General features: G+C 41.6%; 1 protein-coding gene across 3 annotated transcripts in view; it reads right to left on the bottom strand.

The window, feature by feature from the left end:
• The window catches only part of WDR7 (WD repeat domain 7), a 113619-nt gene that overhangs the window by 46373 nt on the left and 39888 nt on the right, over positions 1-27358 (bottom strand). For all 3 annotated transcript variants that reach the window (XM_048931554.1, XM_048931557.1, XM_048931555.1), the window contains 2 exons: positions 22500-22613; positions 4982-5203 (listed from right to left, as the gene is read on the bottom strand). In XM_048931554.1, the coding sequence (XP_048787511.1) occupies positions 4982-5203; positions 22500-22613 (336 nt within the window). The remainder of the gene's footprint in view (positions 1-4981; positions 5204-22499; positions 22614-27358) is intronic.

Raw genomic sequence — 27358 nt, forward strand, 5'->3', positions numbered from 1 at the left:
TAATTTGTATGATGAATAAAATTAGTTTCTGAGCTTCCCTTCATCTCACTCATTACAAACACAAGCACAGGCAGATTTATTGACCTGTCACAGCTTATTAAGCAGCACTTCATAAAGAAGTTATTTTGAAGTGCTCTTTTTAAGCATGCAAAGTATTGATCGACAATGTTTGGGCACTATTTCTTAATACAGACACCAAAGAGCAAAAAGCATATGCAATTTTGGTTTTCCCATTAGACATACAAAAAAATATAGATTTTACATCGGTAGCATTGCATGTAGATTAGAGAACCGAATCTTCAAGTCCACTGTTGTTGCCAGGTGGGAACTGTCAGAGGTTCCAACAGAGAGGGCTGTTCACCACCCACCCTGCGAGGAAGGAAGGAATCTCAGATAGCATGCTTGATGCAAATTGAAGTTTTAAGATTGGATTTTGTTGCTCAAAAAGAAAGCAAGAAAAGTCCAACGGATTTAAATTAGGGCATAATATCTGCCACAACAATTGACTGTTTTCTGCCATACAGATTGACTACTTTTTCTAAGTGCTATCTCTAAGGCTAACATAAAGATTTTTATAAACTACTCTGTTCCTTTCTCCTATTATTTTTCCCCTTCAGGGCCAAATTCTGTTTAAGACTAATCTAATCGCAACTCAGAAAAAACTATCGAGGGCACATCTTGGTCTTGCACTGAATTTCCAAATGTGCAGACTGATAAGTGCAGAACCAGCCCCATGTCACCAAACACAGGGCAGCCTCTCCCTGTATGACTGATACAGAGGAACAGCCAGCACTAAAAGCAGTCTCTCACTAGGAGCAATACCATCAGTTATTTGCTTTAATCCCGATGTTCTTTGCATCGAGTTTTGGTTGGCTGATTTCTTAGCCAGCTTCCCTAATTTGCTCTGTTGCTCAGATGATTTCTTGCTCCTCCAGGTGAGGATCCTGAGCTCTTCTGTGCTAATTGCTGCTGCCAGCACCTGCTGGGTTCCCTCATTAGGTCTGTGTCTTCCTTACCAGTCTGCTGTAGAAACCTAAGTGCTGGTGGTTCTCACACTAAACAGGTCAGCCAAACTGGATTGACTGCCCTAAGTTGCCACCTGGAAACTAAAAAATTGCTTAGGAAGGAAGCAAGTATGAACACAGCCTGCAAAACCCATCTGCATAACTCACTGCCATAGCACGCCATCACATATGACTCTGAGTTAAAGGGCAGAATGCTTACCATTAACAACTGTACTGATGGCAGATGCTTTGCAAAACATCCTGCATTAACAACAGAATCGAATATTTTCATCTTGAGGACCAACCTGCCATTCAGGTTTATTAGCCCATTCTCTTTATAAACACAGTATTAGCTGCAGTTTGAGTGTAATGTGGTGCATCTATAATGAGAAAACTTTGGGGTGACATTTTGTAATTAAATATCTCGTGAACTATTTGTAATGTCAACAGAGATTAATGCAGAACGGCAGGCAAGGTCACTGGGTGGATTTCAGGAGAATTCTGTTCGCTTAACAAGACATTATCAGTTATTTTCTTAAATACAGTAAGTCACAATGTGTACAACTTAGATAAATGTGCACACAGTAACACTGCAAATGAAGAACTAATTCATTTGGATAATTTGCTTTTAAATAGAAAATACCATGGTGTTAGGCTACATGTAATTTCATAACTTTGACAACCTCCACTGCTAGAGGTGTTCAAGAACCATAGAGACGTGGCACCTGGGGATGTGGTCAGTGATCACAGTGGGGGTGAGCTGGACTTGGAGACTTTAAAGGCTTTTTCCAACCCTAACAATTCTATGATTCTATGATGATTTAAGCTTACTGCTAATACCAGAAGCAAACAATGTCTTCTTTTTTCGTAAACGCCAGTTGCTCTTCACTTCCTTGAAGTTGTAACAATGCTCTCATTTGACAAATTCTCATGAGAAGACGTTGATACCCCCAACTTAGATTACTTGGTTTGGATGGGATGGGGATCTCACTAACATCTGATAAGGCATTTGCCTTTCACAATCCAAACTACTACAGGCAAAAGTATCCTGATCTTCCTTTGGCTCTTTAAGCACTTTACAAATTACTTTATGGCCCAGATGTAAAACTTCAGTATTTTACTGTGTCAAGTTTCATCTACATTAAAGCCTGAATTTCACCCTATCAGTCAGCCCGACAGCTGTGTGGTGTTCCTGACATTATGATTAATAGGAGTTCAGAGATGGAGCTCACAGTTCTGCTAAGCCTAATGTAACAAAAGCAGCAAGTAGATAGCTGAATAAAAACATAGGAGAAGAGAGGCTGTGATGATCACAGATGGTCCAGCCATCAGCCAAGCTTCTGACCAGGCGACACTGCTGAGAAGAACACCAGGACTGAAAGCAGCTGGGATTGGTAGATGAGCAAGAAACTGTAAAAGGGGAAGAGAAAATAAAGAACTAGAAGGAAGGGAAGCCATCCAGAAGGACTTGAATAGGCTGCAGAAGTGGGCTCATGTGAGCCTAATGAGGTTTAACATGGCCAAGCGCAGGGTGCTGCACTTGGGCCAGGGCAATCCCAGGTATCTGTACCAACTGGGAGTTTTCAGCCCTGTGGAGAAGGACTTGGAGTCCTGGTGGATGAGAAGCTGGACACGAGCCAGCAGTGTGTGTTTGCAGCCCCGAAGGCCAGCTGTGTTCTGGGCTGCATTAAAAAGGGGTGGCCAGCAGGGAGAGGGAGGGGATCGTCCCCCTTGATTGTCCCCCTCTGCTCGGCTCTTGTGAGGCCCCATCTGCAGCGCTGTGTCCAGGGCCCCCAGTACAGGAAAGATGTGGAGCTCTTGGAGCAGGAGCAGCTCTCCTGTGAGGAAAGGTTGAGGGAACTGGGCTTGTTCAGCTTGGAGAAGAGAAGACTGCAGGGAGACCTCATTGTGGCCTTCCAGCACTTGAAGGGAGCGTATAAACAGGAGGGGGAACGGCTGTTTGTGAGGGTGAATGGTGATAGGACAAGGGGGAATGGTCTTAAACTGAGAAGGGGAGGCTTAGGTTGGATATTAGGAGGAAGTTTTTCACACAGAGGGTGGTGAGGCACTGGAGCAGGTTGCCCAGGGAGGCTGTGGATGCCCCATCCCTGCAGGCATTCAGGGCCAGGCTGGATGTGGCTCTGGGCAGCCTGGGCTGCTGTTGGCAACCTGCACACAGCAGGGGGTTGGAACTGGAAGAGCAGTGTGGTCCTTTTCAACCCAGGCTATTCTATGAGTCTATGAATTACAAGACTTCAGTTTCAGTTCCACTTGCACATCACACACATGTGCTCTAAAGAACCAACCATCCCTTTGCCTCCCAAACCCTGGGGCAGTTTGCCCACCAGCTGAATGGTGGAAGCTACGCTGGTGACTCAAATAATGCTGCAGGATGTTCCTGGGCTCTGAGTACAATCTGCTACAACTTAGTTCAGCGGCTGCTAGCTCAGCACTGGTGGCCCTGCATGTGGATGGGGCCCTGGGCAGCCTGGGCTGCTATGAAACGTGGAGGTTGGTGGCCCTGCCTGTGGCAGGGGGTTGGAGATTCATGATCCTTGAGGTCCCTTCCAAGCCAGGGCCATTCTGTGATTCTGTGAACTGGGCACCAACGCAGCCATGCCAGCAGTTCTCAGGGTACTTAATCTAACAGCAGAGTAATGAAGCTCTACTTATGATTGTTATGGTATTGCACCACATGTAAGTAAATTTTTTTTTTTTTCCTAAATTTCATTTTAAAATGTTTAATTTACTATTCTGAAACTATTTTTCTGCATATTTTATTGAAAAATAAGTTGGAGTAAAACATTACTAGAAAAAAACAATGAATTTTGTATCTTTTCTGAAGAGGAGTCCCTGTAGCTTGTACAGACACCAGGAGGAAGACTTGTTTCTAACAGAAACAAGCAGATACACAGGAAATGAAAAATGTCCAGTCATGCCCTGGTACTTGAGGCCTTCAAGACTTTGCTGAATAGCACTGCTCTGTGATAATCTAGACCTCACACACATCAGTTTCAGGCCTGGAGCACTGACTATTTAGCACATAGGGCTCAAAGGATCCTAGACCCAGCACAAGTGCAGATCCTTGCTTTGTCTTCTTGCCATTTCAGGCTTAGCAAAAGCATTCCTCCCACTCGTAAGAACCAGTCTCCTGGTAATAGCTCTGAGCTCAGACAATACACTGCTTTTCAGATATTTGCATTTTTTGTCCTCTTTTCCTCTGACATCTTGGGCATCACGTGAGGACTAAACCAGTACAGGAGCAGAAATCCTCTCCTACGAAGTTATTTTATAACTAATCAGGTAATTGGTCGTTTTTCCAGCAATACCAGCAATGAGTCCACAGCACTTCAGAGAGCTGGTAGGGAGATGAGACAGGGGACTTTTTTCAGATTCCCCTAAAACAAACACCAGCGTGCTTAGGAACCCAGCCATAGGCTTACAGCACTACAGCTGCATCTGCTTCCATTACATTTTGCAATATTAACAGCAAATTGACAACCCACAGATATGTTACGTTCTTATATAAGATCACTGTCACTGTTTGTAGGAAGTGTAATTACAGCAACATTACAGGACTACATTTCATACGGGCCCAGAATGTAACACTTTATATAGCATTTTACACTGAACTCATCTGTGTCTGTTTTTCTTGCTTAAGATACTTCTTCCTTTTAACTCATTGCCAAGTATGTCTTCCTATAGGTTACTGATCCTATACAGTCTATTCCTCAGAATTACGTGCATGAAGTAAGCAAACTGTGACAGTGTTCAGATAGAGACAGAACTCCTGCACTGTAAGAGCTACAAAGTGCTGCAATGAAGAACTGTCAATTTAAGAGGCAGGACAGGTGTTCACTATTCACACCCTCTTGTTCTTTACAGCCCAAGATATATTTTCATAGGAAAAAAAGTGATGATGATATTTTAAAACCCACCCTACCCTAAATGCCAGAACAAGGGACAGGGATACTCACAGGTATGCCTCGCCAGGGAATAATTGGACCCACCGCTCGTCAGCCCAAAGCCCTCGGGGATCTGGCTGGAGCTGCGTGGCCGTGTCAGCAGCTTAGGGGGCTCAATCTCAGCCCCAAATTCTGCCCCAATCACACCCAGCAGAACGATGGCTGTAGCCTGCTTCCTGCGCTCCTCATAGGACGTGGAGATCTTCTTCAGCTGCGGGAGACTGGACAGGCAGCCTGGAACAAGAAGGAGAAGCTATAAGGAAAACAAAAGCAAGGCGTAACACTCCAAACATTCTGTTTTCCAGAGAAAATAAAAGAGATTCCATTTAACTTAGAGCATGTTTCCAGGACAGTTACTTCCCTTAGCAGAATTTTCAGCTGCTAATGACTTTTACTTCCCAAAATGTGCAACAGAAGTCTAAATAGCTACTTTTGCAACTGCTATCTCACCCATCCTTCAAAAACTGTCAAGACCCTGCTGAAGAAAAAAAAAAAGGAAGGGGGGGCAGAAAACCGTCAAATTTTATAGATCTTTATTCTTTGGCAGAGGAAAAAGCCACAACCAACAGAATTGTGTTTATCTGCTTTTGTGAAAAGTAATATTTGGCCTGATTTTTGTTCACCCTAAATTTCTGTAACAAATAGAAATCCTCTCTGGTTTCCTTACCTCACAAAGTGTATTTTGGAATACTGGATTTCTATTACCAAAAAAAACTCAACCTTCCGTGTTATGATCCATCACAATATTCTAGTTCTTACTAAATTTTAGCATAAGGATATATGCCATTACATGTCAGTATACCAAATGTTTCTTTAACGAACATCCCCTGGAATCATGGAAAAACCTCAGTGTAGTGTGAATTTGAAAATAAAACTCTAAGTTTTATATTATTGGTGAAACTAAAAACTCTTGGGCTATATTAGATTTGGTTGATGGAGGGTGGATCAATTTTGGGTTTCTGGGTGATTTTTTTTTTCTTTTTCTTTTTTTTTTTTTTTTTTTAGGAGTAAAGAAGCCAAATCTTAGAAGTTTATGAGACTGAAATACAGCCAGACAAGGACAGCTCACATTCAGCTAATTCCCAGTGCAATGGAAAAAAAAAAAGACCTGCAAATCCGATATATAACAACAAAGCCTTAACACTCCTCTTAGGTTCCTCTACCAAACCTTTTCAGGAAAGCCAGACAGCACTGGATGAGAATCATCAGAGCACAGGTTAAGAAGGGGCTAATTAGCATGCCCAGTGCAGGTCTACCTGTGCTCCATCGGAAATGAGATGCTACCTCCAGAAAGCTGACTACATTTAAGCAAATGCAGCCATCGTGGTTCAGAGACAGCGCTCCGGTAGCGACAGAAACGTGCCAGCTGAAGGGGAGGAAAAATCCAATGGAAAGCTGAACAATGGCAGGAGAGGGGGAAAAAATCAATAGGGGCTGCCTGGAGAGGGAAAAGGCTGGAAAGGGGCTGCACAGACAAAGCAGGGAGTACAGCAGCTCCTATCGCCCTGCACTCTGCTCTTTCACGGCCACACAGCTGGCTTGGCTCGGGGTCCCCGACAGGCAGACATCGCAGCATCCTGAAATGCTGGTCCTGATTCCTCAGGGCTCTCAGTTCTCATCAGGCAGCAGACAACAAACCAGCTGGCACCCAGAGCCGAACACCAGGCCCTGCCCCGACCCGGCCCCAGCACCCTGCACAGCAGCACCCAGGTGCCCGCGACGGCTCTCGCTCAGATGGCACAACAGCCATAACGTTCCTTTGCTATAACTTCCAAGAGAAATTTACACAAAAAAAAATACATAAAAGATTTTTGCATTCACTTTTTTTTTTTTTTTTTTTTATAAATTACTCGCAAAAGCGTAAAATGAATGGCAACGATTTCCTACGAATAAACTGACAGCTGTTTGCGAGAATCTAAAATGAAATGATGTCTCTGGAAGTAGTCCTTCCTCCACTTCCATTTGTCTCGAGAAAATTTGGTATTTTCTCACCGCGCCGTGGCTCCATTTAATCATGCGATGGGTGACACGGAGATCCATTTTCCTGACAGGACAGTTGATCACCCTATCACGGAGGGGAAATTAATAACCCCAGAGAGCTCTGCGTGGAAGCAGGAGCCCTGCTGGAGGAAGGACACTAATGTTGCACATTTTCCTCAGCAAATAGTGCACGTGTGCCTTGGAAAACAGTGCATGTGTACCTTGGAAAACAGCATGCCTCCAGCACTGCACAGTGTTGGAGGGGCATAATGCATCCAAGCATTTCTTTATACTTGGGTTTACTTCAGACCAAATGACTGCGTTAAATATTCCAATGCCTTCTGAAAACTACATCTAAACAGTGTTTAGAGGAGGCAGCCTTACGGGTAACACAAAGCAAAGAGGGTATTCACAAAGCATTCAAAATACAGGTAGAGCATTTCAGAAGTTCAAATTGTTTAAAAGGCTGCAGGTTATTGATTGCTTCATTTAAAAAGCAGTCAGAGAGTGCAGCCACGAGGTCAGGGTGAATTTAACAGTTTGGAGCACTTTACTAAATAACTCTAAAGATCATGTTAATTGGCTTTGCACAGTTCTTGGGTAAAATTAATTTTATCCTGGCTTACAATAAAAGGATTAAAAGACAAATTAAGTTCTTCAGGTTTAACTGGAATAGAAATCAATGGATCTGAATTAAGGCTGAAGGTGGTTTTGTAAGGGACGGACTGCTACCTCGTATCTGCTTTATGCGTGCGTATCTGTGCGTGCATAGATACATGCACACATACACACAGAAGAGTGGACTGAAAAAGCCCACAACTTTCACCTAAGGAAATAAAATAATTTCCTCAAGACCACAGCAGAGCTTGCACCAGTTTGGCAGGGAATTCTGATGCCATCCTGGTGTTCGAAGGATGCAAAGAAAACCAACAACTAAACCCCTCATGATTTTGTCACAGTCCATATTTCACAGCACAAAGTGAACATCGTCAGCAGTCACTGTCTATAAATGAAACCTTGCAAAATGACAAATGACAAAACTTCCTGGCAAGCCAGCACTGAAACTGCTTACTTTTAAAACTGTAACAGTTTCTCTGCATTATGGAGAATATTACAGAAGAACATTCAAGAGCTATGATGGGGAAAGGCAGTTTTGCTTACACGCATCTTGGCTCACAATAATCCATGCAACTGCCTGGTATTTCCATATCAGTAGTTTCAAATATCTTTTCTTGCCAGGTGCACTATTTTCTTACAGTAAATAAACAAATTTACCCAAATGGTGCTCTAAAAGGAAATGGCAAAAAACACAGATCTCAAACTACAAAAACAAAACGAAGTGAACAAAAAATGTGAAAGAAAGAAAGGAAGGAAGGAAAAATAAGGCAGGAAGGAAAGAAAAATAAGGAGTGAAGGAGGGAGGGAGGAAGGGAAGGAAGAGAGGACAACCAAACAAAAACTGCTGTGAATTAAACGTGCCAATGAAAGGCACTTCAGTTCTTCAGGATTCTTAACCAGTCAAGCCACTCTGCGGGTCTGCCTTCATTTTCAATTTTTAAGATTGTACTCTGAAGAATAATTACAGTAATTTCAGCACCTCTGGAAGCCTACAATGCCACAGTGTTGAAAATAATCCAGAACTGAAAAATATACAGAAATACTGCTAACATGAAATGACCATGAGGAAAAGGCTGAAAATAATCTATTTCATTTAAGATCACGAAAGCCACTGCGTCTCCATGCTAACCTGACAGGATTCAAGAAGGTGCTTTCTGCCACTTCTGTTATTCCTACACACATGGCTCCCTCCTCTGGCCAGCAGAACAGAGTATTGGGTGCAGGGTGTCGGGTGCAGGGCATGCATTCCCTTACTGCTTACAGGAAAAAGGCAAACAAACGAGCTTTTTGCTCTCTGGAGTCATTTATTTCTATTTTCAGCCTTATGCTCATTAACGGTGAAAAAAACATCTGTAAATACAGAAAATTCCCAAATTCTTTAAGTCGTGAGCCATCTCTGTTTCTACCTGCAGCAATTCCATAATCTTCAAACTATTTATAAGATGTACAAACTTGCAGACAGAAAACTCATTTTGTGCATCTATTTTTTAATTTAGCTGACAGCTCGGAAGTCAGTAAAGCACAATGCAGAAATCTGGCAGCGCGTGGCAAGTTGAAGAGGCTGACTGGGATTGCTAACTCTGGAACCCAGCTTTTATTTCCTATGGTTATCTCAAGAGTGTTTACAGTTTCTGTTTTGCCGCCTTTGCAGCACTTCAGCTAGGCTGTTTCAGGAAATACATAAAGGGTGGAGAATCAAACAGACTTCAATAGCAGCTTGTTCATTAAGACATAACGTATTCTGCAATTCCTTTGTAACTATTCCTATCACTTAGACCAGAATATAAAAGATTAGTAACAGGATGCACCTGTGGCATTACCTATAGATAGCTGAAATGCAGAGTTTGAATGACGGCATTTCAGTGCCATGCCGTCTGGTATTTTCTTTTAAATGAATCATTTGCTGTGTTTTATTAGGTATCTGCCACCAAACCATCAGCTGGGGAAGGAAGCTGCATAAGAAGAAACCAGTACATCTCACAAAGATTTCCTGCACCTTTTCCATTGTTCTCACAATTATTAAGGAGATATGTAGGCTTAGCTAATGAAAGAACACTTGATAACATCACCTGAAAATAAATTCAGATAAGAATTTGCAGAAGAATTGCTCCTAAGCACAGCAGGTTGTTTTGTTCTTGCTGTTGTTTTTTAAATAATTGCTGGGATTTTTTTTGTTTGTTTGTTTTTATCCATTTTTAATTTGCCTCCCCAAAAGGTCTCCTTCCTATTGGCTGTCTCATTTGTTTGATAATGACTGTTGTTTTCGTAGCTGCAGGAAAGCATGCGAAATAACAGAACACTGTTACTACTGTAGAAACTGGAAGTGTTTAAACTTCATTTTCCTAATTTTTCATACAGCATCTTCCAACACAGAAGTTTAATAATTAAATATCAATAAGTCACATAGCTTTGTATTATTAAAGCCAGGGCATTTTTCTGGTTTGCTTTTTGATAACATATTCCCTTTGTGGTGCCTGTAACCTGATTTTATGCAGCCAGCCAGCTGCAGCACTTTAGAAAGAGAATTATAAAACCCCTCATGGGGAATAATAACATTTATTAGATGAGTATAGATGACGATGACGGTTATCATTATTATTTAGAGAACGCTGTTGCAGCCACCAAGACTTTCAAATTTTGAAATAAAAAAAAATTCACGTAGTTCAATTTTTCATCTGAGACCCAGTGTCAGATCCAAGGGCTCTGACTCCACCGTCCACCCCTGGTTCAGGAACACGGAGGTCAGAACCCACACACAAATCCCCGTGCCTTATCCACACCGAACGTTACGAAACAGACATTACTGAAAAACTGCAGTGCATAATTTAAAATGATAGCATTCGGGGTACAAAAGGCCGCCAGTAATCTGTTAGCCCATAGCCAAACACCACAGAGCTGCTGCTGGCAACCCGAAGGGTTAAGGCCCTGATTTTCTTCTGCATAGGTGGTGCTATTTTAAGCCAATAGTGTGTTTAAATCCACACCAATGAAATCAATACAGCACTGCTCTACTCAAGGTGAGACCAAATAAACCTGTCGGAAGCTTTGAGAAATAGGCTTTGCAGTACTCTTTGAGTGCTAAGTGCCTTTCAGCCCAGAGATCTGTCATTAAATAATCATTAGCCATCACTCATTCTTCCTAAAAAGCTCAACGCCTGAATCTGCTCAGTATCCACGCAGCGTCCGTGCGGCGTGCCATGCTTATGAGCACTTGGGGACGTGCACACACCATGCAGCGCTCTTCCTTGCACCCACACACCTGGAGCAGCAGCCTCGTTGCAACGCCAGTCGTGCCCAAATTCAGCCTGCTCCACGCCCAAGCCATGCCTTACAAGTTGCTCACGCGAGCCTTCTCTTTATTTTGCACCAAAAGGAAAGAAAAACTTGACCACAGTTATTTCGGGACTTACCAAAAATGCTTTATGTCTTGGAAAAGCTGTGCAGCATTGCCTAAATCGCAGCCTACTTCAGATTAAAGCTAGCGATAGATGGTATCTATTCATTACTTCCATGCACCTACAGATTTCTGTTTGGCACCACTGCAACTCTTCTGCTCCTGGAAGCATTGACTTGTGTGCCAGTTATTACTTTATAATGAGGCCATGTGGAACTCGTAAACAAATGGATTCCATCTACCTGCAAATACTGAAATTGCTGTTGTCAGTCATTTTCTATCTGTAGCACACCAACGGAAAACCAAAAAATATTTAAGAAGCTAATTAAATATCTGACAGCGTGTAAAGCAGCAGATTTCTTTCTTGGAACACAGGGTTAACCTATTATCTCTCTGCATTAACCCTATCCCCTCTCACCACTGCTCTGCGAGCTGTGTGCTGAAATGTCCCACTTCCTTCCAGACAGCACGGAAACCAATTAGCTACACTCTTCAGCATGCATTTTCACCAACAAGCTCAAGTAAGCAATCAACATCTTACACTAATTTAATTCCACTGAAAGCCACATAGACTCGAATTTTAATAACCTGGGAATAAATTTTACCGTAGCAACATTTGGTTGTTTCATATCACATTTGAAAACCACAATCACACGTTTATGAAGTATTAATTGTCCCCTAACCTCATCACTTTAATTTTTAAATGGAGCTTTGTGCTGCAGTTTCCAGAAATCCGTATCCCTCTGTGCTACTGCCTACATAAATGAGTCATAAACAAAAGCACTTTAAATGTTCACGATACCTTTCCAGAATTTTGATCACGATCACTATAACCAGTAATGAGAAAAGTTTTGATGCATAAAAGCTGTGCTTTAAATCAAAGCAAATCACACTGAATAAGAGGTACTCTATATTCCCCCATCTGAACAGCAGAGGATCCATTTTGTCTTTATTTTCCACTGCTCTTAGCAGCACGAGGAGAAGCTCCTCGCCCATTTTGTGTTCCCAGAGCTGCAGAATACAGTGAAGTATTCAGTAATAAAAGGAGTGAGACAGATAAGAAACCTCAATTGATCAGAACGACGGCAACAAAAAGTGTGTACTGTATGCAGAAAAGCACGTTTCCTAAATGTGCCTATCAGCCTTAGGAAAATTACAGTGACATTTATCTTTTAGCTTTACAAACACAAGGCAACTCCGGGCATCTACATAACTCTGCACTACATTATAAACAGAGCATAATTCCATCGGGCAAACCCAATATTGCAAAACAGATAAAGATTATATTAGCAATGTTTGTATTAGAAGTAACTAGCTTGTATATAAATAAAGTGAGATAGATGTAAACAGAAGAAATCTTTTACCCAAAGAAGATTTCAATAAGTTGTTGATTAAGAGTCAATTAAAGAAATTTATTCTCAAGTTTCAGATCGCTCTGGACATAGGTAAAACTTCAATAAAACCAGTACAAATCTCAACTTTACATTCCGAAGCATGATTACAGTTTTATTGAAAGGAACATAAAACTATTTTACATTATATTCATTTTGAAACCAAATGGTAACTTTTCCTGATGCGTTATAAAAAGATGTTGCTCCTATTGGAAATCAATAGGGAGGCAGAAAAAATTAGATAGCTACGATTTGCCAAGAAATCAATAAGAAATATAGCAATATCAAAATCCACATTCTTAATCTTTTACACACTAAAATCTGACTTTCACATGAACGGAACGGTAAGAATTTACAGGAGAAAACACGTAAGTTGTTGTTACATGCTTCTGATGCACCTATTATACCCTTTGCCTACAATTTAAGCTACCTTGCTTTTAGCACTGTTCCGATTGTGACTGATCTAAATTCCCACTGCTTAAAGATTATTTTGCAACGATTTAATACATCCTCTAGATGTACTGCACACACCCTTACCGACCATCCTGTAACACACAAAGCCCACCTCCCCATTTGTCTCCAGCTGGCCCCTGCTGGGTGCTTTGCATCAGCCCCTGCCGGGAGGGGCGGGAGATGTGCGCGTAGGAAGCTGTGGCTGATGAACAGCACCAAGCTAAGCATCACAGCTTCCAGACGAAACACTTTTTCTTTTCCCCTCTATGAAAAAATTCAGGGAAATTGAAAGCTTCCAGCAGCATAAGGAAAAGCGTTTAGACTGAGATCAGGGTTACGTTTCACAGTGAATTTTGCCAGCAGCACAACGCACAGGCTAGCGATGACGTGCTTTTCAGCACTGCTTAGGACTGCCATGTAAACCCCCTGAACACCAACGCTGCTGCTCCCAGGCACCTCCAATCTCACCCAGCTCAGTGCAAGGCAGCCCCCAGCTCGCTGCAAGGCAGGACATAGCTCAGTGCAGGCAGCACCAGGCCCACGGAGCAGAGGGACTCGGCGCTGCCGCGCGGCTCCAACAACAGCTCTGGTGCTGAATGCAGAACACACTCTATTTGGCTTTCAGTCAATTAAGCTTTAAGCTGTCAGCAAACAAGACTTTTAAGTTAATTTTGAATCACCACAAATCAAGTTGAAGGTTGTGAAAGGGCACTCTCACATGCCGGCATGAAAAAAGGCAGTTTAATTGCCTCTGAATAGCTATTATATGCTGCAATTGGCCTATTGAATCTTAGATGATCTATTTATTTATCAAAGTGCAGAGACTGGTAAAAGAAAGCAACGTACAAACTTTACTTTCTTCCTCTCTGGCTTAAGCAGACAAAATTAAAGTCTTTGCATACACAAGCTACTACTGAAGCACTCATTTTTCTGATGAAGTTCAGTATGGGTTACATTATATTTTATTCCTGAATAATTACCGCTGCCCAAAATACAGCTATCTGAAATGTGAAAACAAGTAATTTCCAATACAAGAAGTTACTGCTAGTTGGATTTTATTTATATATTTTAAACCTTCTTACAGATTTTTCCAAATACCAGACAGACAAATATTGTTTTAAATTACTAATCTGAAAAATCATCCGTGCAGAAGAAGGTTATAGAAAAAGGCTATACAAAAGTATAAAGCCAGCTGCTATTGAAATGTTAAAAGAAAAACCTTCCACACATCTCAGATCTCTATCTTCACGTAAAATAGTTTAGAGCAGAATGAGGCCAAACAACAAGAGGAACAGGTCTTCAAACTTAAAAACTCTTCTCATCAATCCACTTGCAAAAACTGCAACGCAAATTAAGGAAATGTCATTTTAAAAAATGTGTCAGTAGGACTAAGTTTAAGACCAACATTCTCTGATTTTGCTGTGGCTAATCAGGTGCTTAAAGTATAGTTAGCCATAGAGAAGGTTAAACTGTTTTCTTAACGCAGTGTTTATTTATACATCAAACAGTAAAACCTAGAATTATTAAACGTGAACTTTTTTTTTTTTTTTTTTAATAAACTACAAGAGTTTTTCAAACAAGAATGGGCCAACTGGCTTCTATTTTCATTGTGTTAAATTATGGAAGATTTTCCTTACTTTCCAACCCTACCCACGGAGCAAGGCAGCCTGGGGAATGCTGCATTCAGGCACCCGGGGAGGGACTCATGCATAACTTCCCTGGGTTAATGGAAAGAGGTATGGAAGGAAACTCCAGCACACCAACGTCAGGAGCCTAAAGGTGCACACTGGTACCCACTGCTGATTGTTCCAAATGTCAGCCTGGTACCTCTTGGAGCTTTTGTTTCTCACTGCCTCTAACACCCTCTGGCAAGATGCACTGTTTGAAACTGTGATAAAGCTTACAGCTCTCTTTTCCACTGGGTACAGACCCCAGCCAAAACTCCCCATGCTTTATGTTTTTCTTATCACCAGGTCCTGCAAAATATGCATGGAGAGGGGTGGGTGACAAGTCAAAATTGAAGGGCTATGCATAACTAAAAAAGGAGAAAAAGATCCATCAATGACAGAAAAAACAGCCAAAACCATTGCTGGAAGAGATGTACACACAGAAATGATGTGACTAAGATGACACTTCTCATCTCATACCAGTCAAGATGCTGCACTGCTGTATTTCCTCTGTGGCAACAGAAAGACCAGAGTGGCTGCAGAAAGAGACACATCAGCTAGCCAAAGCTGTCCTGCTGGGTGCTTTTGCTGGGACATGACCAGAAGAAGATGGTGTGAAATGAAACAACCACTCACCACATCCAAATGACCAGATGACTTGCTTTGGGGAAGGCAAAGGATAGGGGCTTCTACACTGTATGTTTAGCGTTGCAGGTTCTTGCAGTAGTGGATGCCTGTAGCTACTTCTGTGATTTCAACTCGTTTTGAAGTCCAGCATAAGAATTACTTATGGCTGAGACAAAACTTGTTATTTTTGAGGAGGGAAATAGGTCAGATAAGGTGTTACAGCATGAAAGTCACAACAGCAGTACATAGAGAAAGGGTTATAAATTGATAAAGCGGGCACTTCTGAAAGGACTACCCCAAAACAGCAGTTTTGCTGCATGTTGCTAGGATTACAGGAAGTGTTCAGGCAATATATGACAAGATTAGGCACCAAGTTATTATGAGAAATTTAAAATTTAAGATGCAAAAGGAACAGAACAAAGATTTCCAGGATTTTTAATCCCATCTCCTCAGTCCAAGGACTATTTAAGCAAATGCAACCCAATTTAAATTTAAAGAAGTATAGAAGGTTCCTGCAGCTGCTCATCACTCCCTAACTTCTGGAGATACCTCCTGCTAAGAGCTGCCCTAATGCTGTCACATACCTGGAAGCAATCACCTCCTGCAGGAGTGCTGTCACCTGCTCCAGCTCTAAAACAAGTTGGCTAAGAACTGTTCCAAAACTGGTGGCCTTCCCACTTCCTAAACGCACTGCCCACAGCGAGCAACCCAATGGAGAGCATAAACAAACTGCTGATTTGCTCAGTTGCCTCAATAATCAAAGGAAACCTTGCACAGATTTAAGCATATTCCCACCACACACTTCAAACACCATTACACCATTACTGGAACAAAAAAGAAAAAGCATGAGAATAACTAAGATTTTGATTGCAATGCTAACTAACATGTTAACTGAATGAAAACAGAAGGAAATCAGGACTCAAGAATACTAGTAAAATAGCATTTTTATACGTGGCTTTTACAACCTGTGCTACATCTGAGAACATCACTCTGGAAAAAAAAAAATTGACTGCAATAATCTTTCATAAATCTTTAACTGAATTAAAGAAAACATCAAGTTGAAGCACTTCTACCTAATGTCACTGAGACAAGACAAGTAGCTGAAAGAATACAAACCAGGTGCAAATGTCAGACTAAGACAACGAGAACTAGTTTTTCCTACATTAATGAAACTTTCCAAAGGAACTACAGCACAAAGGGGGATGGGCAGAGCTGGAAGAAGACATCAGCCACCAGCACAGACAAAAGGACTTCAGATGAGTCCAGATCCATGCTCACATAGTAACGCACACTGACAGGCTGACTTTTCACTTCTACCTACAAAACAAGAGTGCATGAGGACCGATACAGTGAGTTATGCTGCATGAAGGACAGAACACAGTAAGATTTTGCCTGGACTTTCAGAACCAGCTTACAAAGACGACACATTCCAGCTGCTGAGCAAAAAGCTGTTCAGCAAAGCACGGCTGCCATGCACATCCAAATGTCTGGAGTTTTCTTTTTTTCCCCATCTCCATAGCTCAGAAGATAAATTGAAATGGATGCCTCTCTTTTAGTAGAGGACAAAGATACTTCACAGCACTGCAATCAAAGTATGTAACAGCCCTTCATTTGACTTACCTCCTTCAAACATTTTTATACTAGTTTGCTAGCTTTTTGCCAAGGCTCTTATTTTTATATTAACCGTCATTTTAGAAAAATCAGTTATTTCTACACCCACAGAACTAAACGCAAAGTGACATGCTGGTGTGCATCACAGCCACTGCTTGAGCCTGGCAGAACTCTGTAACTGCTCTGTTGTGTGCTTCTGCTATTAATTAGAAGCATGTCTGACACCTCAAACAGATCAGTTCTCTGCAGCACTTCCCTAATGAAGGCATACGGCACTGCCCAGCACTGACAGATGCCATTCAGACAGATGTCCAGCCCATCACCCTCTCACAAAGAACACATTTCTTAATGGTACTTACTGGGTGACATCTGCTTGAATGGCAGATGCCCACATCTCTTCAACTGCTCACAGCTTTGGTGAAAAATCCTTGTTCTACATGAGTTACATTTCTTTACATTTCTTAAAGATAAACAAAAGGCTTTTTTTTTTTTTTTTTATTAAGTATTTCACCTACAACTTCATGCTTTCTTGTAGACAACCAAAGACACATTGCAGGAAACTCTATTCTTTCTTAATTTTGTATAGTTCTGTCTGCACATATCTGATTAGACAAACTTCTCAAGGTGCTTCAAAATTCCGGTTAGTACACAGAATACTCCATTAACAATTAACATCTGTATGTTAAATAACTGGTGTTTGTGGCATCCACAATCCATTTTTAACTGTAATAGAAAAGATAAAGAGAGGTGTGCACTTTGACTTTTTTTCATTAGCATCTGCACAGGATGAAGTTTCCTTTAGATGGTAAAACCTCATTTTTTTCTGGTGTTTTACATAACAGTCAGTGTGCACAGTGTGGTAGGTGGTTTTCTAATGGGTTATTAAATACAAATTAAGTGCATCTTTTATCTCTCTATGGTGGACTTTAGAGACACACAAACGTATGTGACGCGGTGAAGGTGCTCAAGTTCGGTCTGCGCTGCCTGAAAGAAACCCAGCAGGAATTTTGTCCAGAGATCGGCTCTTTTGGCACCCACATTGTGCTGAACAGTGGGCTGCTGACTTGGCTGCTGGGGATGGCAGATGGTGCCGTTTGTTGTGCACCTCCACCTCACAGCAAACCTTATGGGGAAGGCTGCCAGAGGAGGGGAGGGCAGCACTGGGCAACGGCACCTGTCGCTTCTGCTTCCAAGTCTGGCTCCAACTGCACAAGAGGATGTACAGAAACCACCAAAGCAGTCCAGAGACTCAACACATTAACAAGAGTAAGAAGGGAGTAAAAAAGCAAAACAGAAGCACAGCATATGGCTTAGTAAATGACCATGCACTACTTTTGGTAAACAAATGAAATATTTTTCTTCTGTTACAATGGAAGTCTTTGAGCTAAAAAGAGTAATAGCAAAAAATAATATATCAACTAGGAACTAAATTAAAACTACTTAAAATAGTTTGATTGTACCAACATCAGAACATCTAGAAACTGGGGGTAAAATAGTTATTACTCAAAATATGGGAAAACACTGGAAATTCAACATTTCTGCAAATGTTGTGCTAAGATACAATACAAAAACCACGACTGCAAATTGCTGAACCTTCAACATAACACAGACAACATACTGTTGGTGCCTTCAGAGTCATTCTTAGTTTTAGAATATGAGATAAACTAACAATACTCCTTGCTTCTGATGTTACCAGTTAATGGATAATTATTGCCTAACAAATACTACCCGTTACATGAGAAAATAGGTTTCGTAGTACTACAGGAAGTTATTCAAAGGATTAAGCTTTCAAGTTAGCAAACATTATCAGTAACACTCCCAGCTTTTCTTCTCCATATGACCTTCTGCGTGTGAACTGCTGTCACTGCTGCAGTTCTGCTGGCATACTGGAAATTACAACCTGCACAAGATGCACAAAGCATTCTTGGCTGGGGCTCCCTTGGCCACGTGGCTAAACAAGGAGCATGCTGATCTCCTCTGTTCCGCCCTAGGACCTACTATCACATCACAACAGCAGGTAGGAGGAAATGGTGCTTCACATACAGTGCTTCTGCAAAAAGGAGCCCAAAAAAAGCAGTGCTCGCTGCTCTGCCCTTGGAAGCACAACTGCCAGACCCCTTGCAGAGCCCAGAGCTAAGGATGCATAGGTCTAACACAGCAGCTTGCTTCAGACTTGAAGGCACCAAGACAACCCTCACTGGACCAGGGCACACATATTTTCATAAATTTAGATTTTTTTTTTCTGAAACTTTCTTAGACAAATAATAATCCTTATTTCCGTATTTAAAGCAGTCTCCATCATCTACCTTCCAGCTTTTTGGAATATCAGATCCTTTGGAATAAATTCCGTTTCAATTCAGTTTTTATGTAGAGGAATACCAACCCGGAATAATGGGTCTGACAAGAGTTTACCCAGCTTTGTCAATTATCAGGCCTCCTGTTGGAATCTCACCCTTTCACAACAAGGCAGCTGAGGGCAACTAGCAGTGCTGTCATTGTCATCCCATAGCAGCTCCAGGAGTTGTCTCAGAAGCCTTTGCCCCAAGCTTCCCTACCACCTACAGCTTGTTTTGAATAGTTCCTAGAAACAAAGCCCAAAAAATCCACCAGTTCGTGTAATCGACCCAATTAGAGGGCACAAAATCTTTTTCCTACTGTAGGGAACCTACTTTAGCTAGATTATCCCCCCCAAACTGTGCAATTCTGTGATGGTCTCTAGCCACCCAAGCCCCTTTCCCTGGAAGCAGTGCATATTGTATCCAGCTCAATGGAATCTCCCAGCATTACATTCACATTGCTACCAGAAGCCTCAAAGTTCACCGAGCGCTGCTTAGCTTGCTGCTGTGTGAAGCCCAGCTCAGTCACAAATGTAATGCACCACTGTATTTCTGCAAGCCTTTAAGCTATAAAACCAAGGCAGTCGGTACTTCTGTAATCTCTGCAGCTGTGGTGATGGTACATGATATCTAGACTTCATGAAAGAGGGGAAAAATGTTTAACAAATTAATATTTAATTAGTACCAGGAAAGGGTTTGTGCTTTGCAAGCATCACTGTCAATGCCAATCTGAGCAAAGTCATTGCTACAAAAAGAAACTGCTGTGGAAAAATTCCCCATTTTGCAATGCCAAAGCCCCCACTCATTCCAGAAGTCACAGCCTGGTTGGGGTGGGAAGGGTCCTCAAGTTTCCCCCTGCCCCAGCAAGGCCCTGAGAGCTGTGCCAGCCCCACATGCAGGGCCTGGGGAAGTACTGCTGATTAGGTGCAAGAGCAATCCATAGAAGATTTAGAATATATGCCTTACTGTGTCTCAATACATTATTTATGTCCAGCACTAAGGCAACACTGCACAGCTCAGAGGCACGCACTGCCACAACCTAAAAGTTACTTCCTTGAAGGCCTTCATTTGAACATGGGAAACACACTGAATTCCTAAAGAGTCTATCTGCACTGTTACACCATTTTCTATGCTAGTAAATAAATCTGTCAGCAGAGGTACTGAGGCGCCACAACAGTGCCTTTTTCACAGCACTGGTGACATCTGACCCTTTATCTCTGTTATGTGCTCAGCAGTGCGTTTGTTTTATTATCCCTGCAGATGCTGCTGTGTAGGTTCCAGGCACACCTCAAATGCAGACAGTCACATCTCCAAACACGTAACAGCACTGTGTTTATTCTTCCTTATTTCCTTTATTTACTGATTTAAAAACAGATTTATACTTCTAAATTAAAAAAAAAAAAAAAAAAAAAAGCTAGATGATATCTTAGAGCCTAAAATTAGGTTAGCAACTAAGATTAAAATTACAAGGCAATAAAAGATATTAAATACAAAATATATTTTGAAGAAGTTCAGTCAATGAAATCAGAAGATTCTCCGCCCAAGTAGCAAAAAAACAAACCGAACCAAAACAAAAAAACACTACTGTTCTAATGTGAATGATTTAAGCAAGATATTTGCTCTAGGTTTAGTTATCCAGAAGAGCCTTGTAGGCATTAAAGATAACAGCTTGGAAGCCTGTTCTTGCATGTCTTTTCAGTACATCTGAACAACAACATTCAGTTTCCCATATAACTCCTGCTTGTGTGTTGTTAAATGCCTGACAGGCACTGTGCTGCTGTTTCCCAGAAATAGGCTTCAGTGCTTTTCAGCAAGCTAAGCTAAACTGCTTTAATCTCTAAAAGGACCAATGTGGAAGTGATCCTTTTAAAAATTATTTGAAGGAATGAGAGCATTTGGTGAATACCAATTTGAATTGGAAAAAAATCCTGTTGACCACTGCACACTGGTATTACTTTGTGCAGTCAATCAATAAGTATTAGCTCTAAAAGGACCACTATAGACAGAAGCTGCATCATGTTTAAAGATGACAAGGTAAGCTTCAAACTGTTTGAATTAAATTTTTTATATATTCCACAAACACTAAACTGATTGCATTCAATTGTAGATTGAAATTTTGTATTTACTCAGAACACAGCTTTTGAAGCTCAATCGCTTTGATCAGGAATGGCAGGGAGCAGGGAAACGCACATCGTTTGGAACTGCCTCCAATAATGTGGCCCATTTTCCATCTTTCCCCTGAAAAATACATAGGGCATCAAAGGGGAATGAGGGAATGATAAAACTCATGCCTATAGATGTATTCTATAGTTGGTAATACTGCTGTTACTGAGGCTTCCAGAAGAGGAACCAGTTGGCCACTGACAGACGTGGGACCAAGTAGATGCTACTTTTCTCAAAGAAACACAATGTAATGGATATCTTGTGAAAAGCATTTCAGAGTACTGTAAGCCCTTTCACTAATTCCCGTTCTTTATTTCCATTTTTTCAGCCTCTATCCATTGCTGTTTTTGACAATTCCCACATATTCCCCCAGACCCTACAAGCATCTCCAGCACTCTTCCTCCCCCACAGCTCTTTCAAGCCTTCTCCAAACAGCCTGTGTTAATACTCTGTGCTCCAAACAGTCTACTCCTCAACCAGCAGGAACCTTGTCTCAGTCACCTTCAGCCAGAGACTTGACCCAAAACTCCATCTGGCATACTAACAGTCTTCTGGTCAATAGGAATAGCTTTCCTTCTGACTTTCACAAAAATCTATAAAAAGCTCAGACAACATGGTCTGAGCTGACAGAACAGCACAGCTCTTGCGCTCTATAATCCGTGCTATGCTATGCCAAAATACATACTGCAGTCATTCAAATTCTGAAGGTACTGATACTGAGCATACAAGTATTTTCCCCACGATGCTGCACAGACAAGCATGAACAAAAGAATCAAAAGAGAACTGTTGTAATTAAATGTTTGTTTTTGTATGGCCTGTCATTTCAGAACATGCCTTGAGGGGCCGGAATTCTCAACCATCCATCAGTCTACAGAAACATACAGCAACGGTAAGAAGCTGTATTAGTCTTTTAGAACCAAAACATACTTGAACTCCATGTATGACACACTAACAGCATTCACTCACTGAAAAAAAACACAATTCAGTGAAGTGGATTATGATGGCAGCACCTCTGCATCAGTCTTTTCACCACGGTAAATCATTTAAGAAGTAACAATAAAGAATCAAACCTAAGAGCTAAGCCATGTCAGCTGCAGGCAGACAACAAAGCTCAAAACACACTGAAGAATATTTGTTTCAGAAACAATGCAGTAATAAGACAGTAGTTAGAGTTAAGCATATGTTTCATTTTCACACGAGAAGTATGGAAAGTCAGAAAGAAAGCGTTCCATCTCTTTTGCACTGAACTCAGTAAGTAAAACAAAAAGAAATACGTTTTGTTAGGCTCACCAGCTGTGATGTCGTCATCCACTAGATCATGCTCTTCCTCCTGAACTTTTGCCTCTGTTCCCAATGAATCTGGGCTTGCAGTAGCAGTTTGAATGGCTTCCGTGGTAACTCCAGCTGAAAAAGTAACAGCCAAACACCCATAGAAGTCAAAATGGTTTTCTTAGACAACAACCCTACACTAGGGAAAAATAAAATTATCTTCTGTTGCAATGTAGCACTACGAAATGCAGATAAAGCAAAGATTAACTATTTTCTGACTTCCTATAATACAAACCTTTCCTTTATAAACGTTCTCCACAGTGTAGATATCTCATATACTTCCTTTTTACCTTCTAATATGATTAAAACAATCAGAAGAAAGACACAACGTCCTCTTTAGCCATAAAACTGACTTCAGCAGAACTTCTCTCACATCTATCAATCCTGCATCTCTCCCACCAAAAAACAGCTCTTTCCATGTCACTTTCAGAGTACATTCCCTCATCTGAGCCATTCTGCATAACTTGGTTGTGATGTACGAGTTAATTGCTCTTGCAAATTGTGGTATGGACACTAAGTCATGCCGTGTAACACCACAGGAGGCTATCATTCATCGGTGTACCGTGCCCAGCTTTCACCTTTATGAGCCCCTGCCCAGACCTTACTGCAATTCCATCAAGGCACTATCAAAAGAAGCGTTTTGCTAAGAGTGAAAAAGCACAGCCTCACAAATAGTGTTCCCAAAGAGCTTTAGGAAAGCTGAAGGAGCAGACTGAAGAGAGCCCAGATAAGATTTCTTTCCTCCTGATGTATCCTTTATGTCAGCTATCAAAAATCTTATTATATGAAGAGATTGCTGCTTTCCTGATTGTGGCATTAGGCTTGCCATCTATAGAGGCATTAAGATCCCATTAAAAAAGGACTACAGCCCTTTGTCAGCACCAGCCAAGCTTCAGAAAGAAATAAATCTGGAATGCCTTTCCCTTTGCTACCCCAGACTGTCAACTAACACAGGGTGACCAAGTCCTGCCTATTCCCTTGCTGCTCCTCTGCCATTTGTTCAGCATCCTTATGAAAAATAAAATAACAAACACACACATTTCTTCAGTTTGGAGCAGTTTCGATGTGATAAACAACTCATCTTCCCCAGATGTAAAAATATGGTTTATAAGTGAAAATACAATAGTTCTTAATAAACTACATGGAGAGGAGCACTCTCAGGGGTTTGATCATGGCTGTCTCCCAGCGTGGTCTTTTTCAGCTCCCATAAGGACCTGGTAGTTCCAGCACTGCACTGTCAAAATGCTTTTTGGATGGGCCAAAGCACAACACCGTGGATTTGTTTAGAATCATCGAATCATCAGAAAGTTGGAAAAGACCTCAAAGATCATGAAAAGCCCAACTGTCAGCCCATCCCCACCATGCCCACTAAACCATGTCCCTTAGTTCCCACATCACCTCTTTCACTGCATTTTATCCTCAGGTTGAAGAAAAGCAGCTGAACTTTCATATTAGATGTGCTACATCTAAAGAGCTTAGCAAGACCAGTGACAATAGAATGAAAAGATAGAAATGTTTTTGCACAAGTTGGTTCTAAGAACAGGATATGAAATATTACAATTTACAATTACAATTTTACATAATTAAAATTAAAATCTAAGCACAAATTATTCAATCTGAATGATTCTCAAAAAATAAAAGAAGTGGGGGGAGGAAGATATCAATCACACAGAAAAGTCAGGCAGTAGTTGTACATTATCACTTCCTCTAAATGAAAATCCAGCAAGAAAGGATATGTGTTCCTATACACAATTACCTTCTACATAATTCACCAAAATGTCTCAGAAACATGATTTGGAAATGAAAAGGTCAGAAAGAAAGTGCACGTATGAAACATAAGCCTGCAGACACATTAGAAAACACTGGAAAATTAACAGTGGGATGGAGCAAATCCTCAGCAGTTTGTGGATGACACCAAGCTTTGGTGCTTTTGGCAGGCCCAAGGATGACAGGATGCCATCCAGAGAGACCTGGACAGGCTGAGCAGTGCCTGTGAGAGGTTCTACAAAGCCAAATGCAAGGAGTGCACCTGGGCTGTGGCAACCTGCACCCTCAGTACAAGCTGGGGGATGTAAGGATGGAGCACAGCCCTGCCAAAAAGGACACAAGGCGCTGCTGGATGACAGCTGGGTACGAGCCAGCAGTGTCACCTCACAGCCCAGAAAGCCAACTGTGTCCCAGGCTGCATCCGCAGCAGCGTGGCCAGCAGGGTGAGGGGAGGATGCGCCCATCTGCTCTGAGCTGTGAGACCTCACCTGGAGTGCCGTGTCCAGATGGGGAGTGCTCAGCGCAGGAGAGACGTGGGCCTGACAGAGCGCATCCAGAGGAGGGCTGCAGAAGTGGTGCCAGGGATGGAACACCTCCCCTGTGAGGACAGGCTGAGAGCAGGGAGAAGAGAAGGCTCCAGGGGAGACCTGGGAGCAGCCATTCAAAAATCAAAAGGGGGGCTTTAAGAAATAAGGATACAGATTCTTCAGCAGGGTCTGCCGTGACAAGACAAGTGGGAATAGTTTCAAACTAAAGGCAGGGAGATTTAAATTGGATACAAAGAAGAAGTTATCAGTAATATAGGCAGTGAGACCCTGTCACAGACTGCACAGAGAGGTGATGGTGCCCCATCCTGCAGACAGCCGAGGTCGGGCTGGATGGGCTCTGAGCACTGCTGGGGCTGTGGATGTTCCTGTGCACTGCAGGGAGTGGGACCTGAGGACTTCTACAAGTTCCCTCCAACTCAAATGATTCCATGACTCTATGATTACAGTTCATCATTTACTGTAGCATCATAAACTGATTATTCTATTATTACACCAAAATAGCGCCATGCAAATCTGTTTCATTTACTCCTTTGTGCTCGGCAAAGTAAGAATTTGCAGGAGCAGAGTGACCAACCATGTGGATATACAGCAGTCTTTGAGGTCTGATTGCAGTGTCCTTACTGAGTGAAAATTCCCATTTAAATCAACTGAAGTTCAATTACGTTTTACTCAGTTAATCTTAAGTAAAACTTCCTTACAGAGATATACATTTACCAGAAATATATTAATAAGAGTTACAACATCATATTTGTTGTAGACTTATCATGCTTATTTTTGTTATCAGAATGGGTTATGATCAAAGCAAAGAAATTTAGAAACACATTCTTAAACTGTTCTCCCTTGAATTTCATGTTGCCACATTGTTTAAGATTTCCACTTTACAAGAAGTAATAATTTGATGAAGACGTTAGGTTTAACAATATGGGAAGCACCAGCAGCATCCAGACCTAATTTTTAGGCAGCATTCACTGGCAGCAGATTCCTGCCTGGAATTAATTCAGTACGCAGCACCCGATCGATCTGGCAGCTCCCAGTGCACACTGCCTGCCTGCCTGCAGCATGCACACAAAGGGCACGGCCAGATAACCTTTTGCTTTCCATTAAAGACATAGGAACCATTTTTGTATCTGCAGTAACACCACGTATTTTAAAACGCATCAGGCTCTGCACTGCTGGGTGGGCAGACTTCATGCTGGAACATTTGGGGGTTCCACTGCACGGGGCTCATGAAACACCCGCCTCAGCATTTTTAGAAGACATTACACTGAACAACAGAAAAATAAATTAATAGGAACACAACATTCAGCAACGAAATCTGTTAGAAAAGAAAAAAAAAATCATTTGCAGAATCCATCTTGCATTGAGGAAGTCTTTGCTCTTCAAAATAAGCAGGTAACAGAGGTGACATTTTTCCCTCTTTGAACTGAACACTGTTCCTCATGGAGAATGCACTACAGACTGCAGAAACAATCACATGTGAAAACAAGGAGCAGGTAAAGGCTACGTGACAACCCTAGCAGACAGAACATGAAGCTTCCAAAGCTTCCCTTCATGTGCAAGGCTGAAAATATCAATGGCTAAACCAACTCAACACTTTCAAATCATGACGCCACATTCATTTCACCCATTTCATGTTCATAACGCACAGCTTAACAGCTGAATATAAAGACTACAAATATAACACGTACGTTAACATATCTATGATGTAATTATATATAAAAGTAAAGGGTTACACGACTGGCTCAACAAACATGCTCTGGATTGAGAATAAATAATGCAGTGTTTCCCCTTTGTTTTTGTTCATCAAAAAGTTTGGCTGGAAATGAGAAATTGATATGAAATAGCAATTAAGAAGGAATTTTTAAGAAGGAATTCACCTGACCCTGCTGCCCATCCTTTAAAGCCATAATTCTCTCAGCTGGCTACTCAGAAACAAGGAAGGGATAACACACATGATACAAATTGCTGATCTCTCTGGTAAGAGCTACCTGCAATTGCACTCCTGCACAATCACTACACAAAGTGATCAGGAAATGAGCACACCTCCAAGCACCGATTACGTTTCTGCTCCTACGTTGCACTATTCACTGTGCTCTGGGGCATGAGCCAACACTACTGAGTTCCTCAAAATTCAAAACGAGGTATGGGAATAAAACCTGCATGAGCGTACACTTTTTCCATTAAATGGCAACATGATTCAGACACAAGCTCAAAGAATTTGTATCTCCATGGTTCACAGTGCTCTCTCCCGCATCAGATAAAAGATTATTAGAATACAATCCAGTGCAAATTTGCATTGCTGCTTTCCACACATCAAGGAGTTGAGAGACACGCACATCCAGTAGATCTCAGCGAGCACAGTCCTGCCCCCAGTTGCTCTTGGATCTGTGCAGGTATACAAATGGAGAGATCTCACCTCTTTTGCTAACACTGCACTCCTGAGACATTCAAGAGCCAATTGAATGCATATGGCTAAAGATACCAGCACCAAGCTTCTATTAGTGG

Source organism: Lagopus muta, chromosome Z (genome assembly GCF_023343835.1).
Source record: "Lagopus muta isolate bLagMut1 chromosome Z, bLagMut1 primary, whole genome shotgun sequence".
Lineage (NCBI taxonomy): Eukaryota > Metazoa > Chordata > Aves > Galliformes > Phasianidae > Lagopus > Lagopus muta.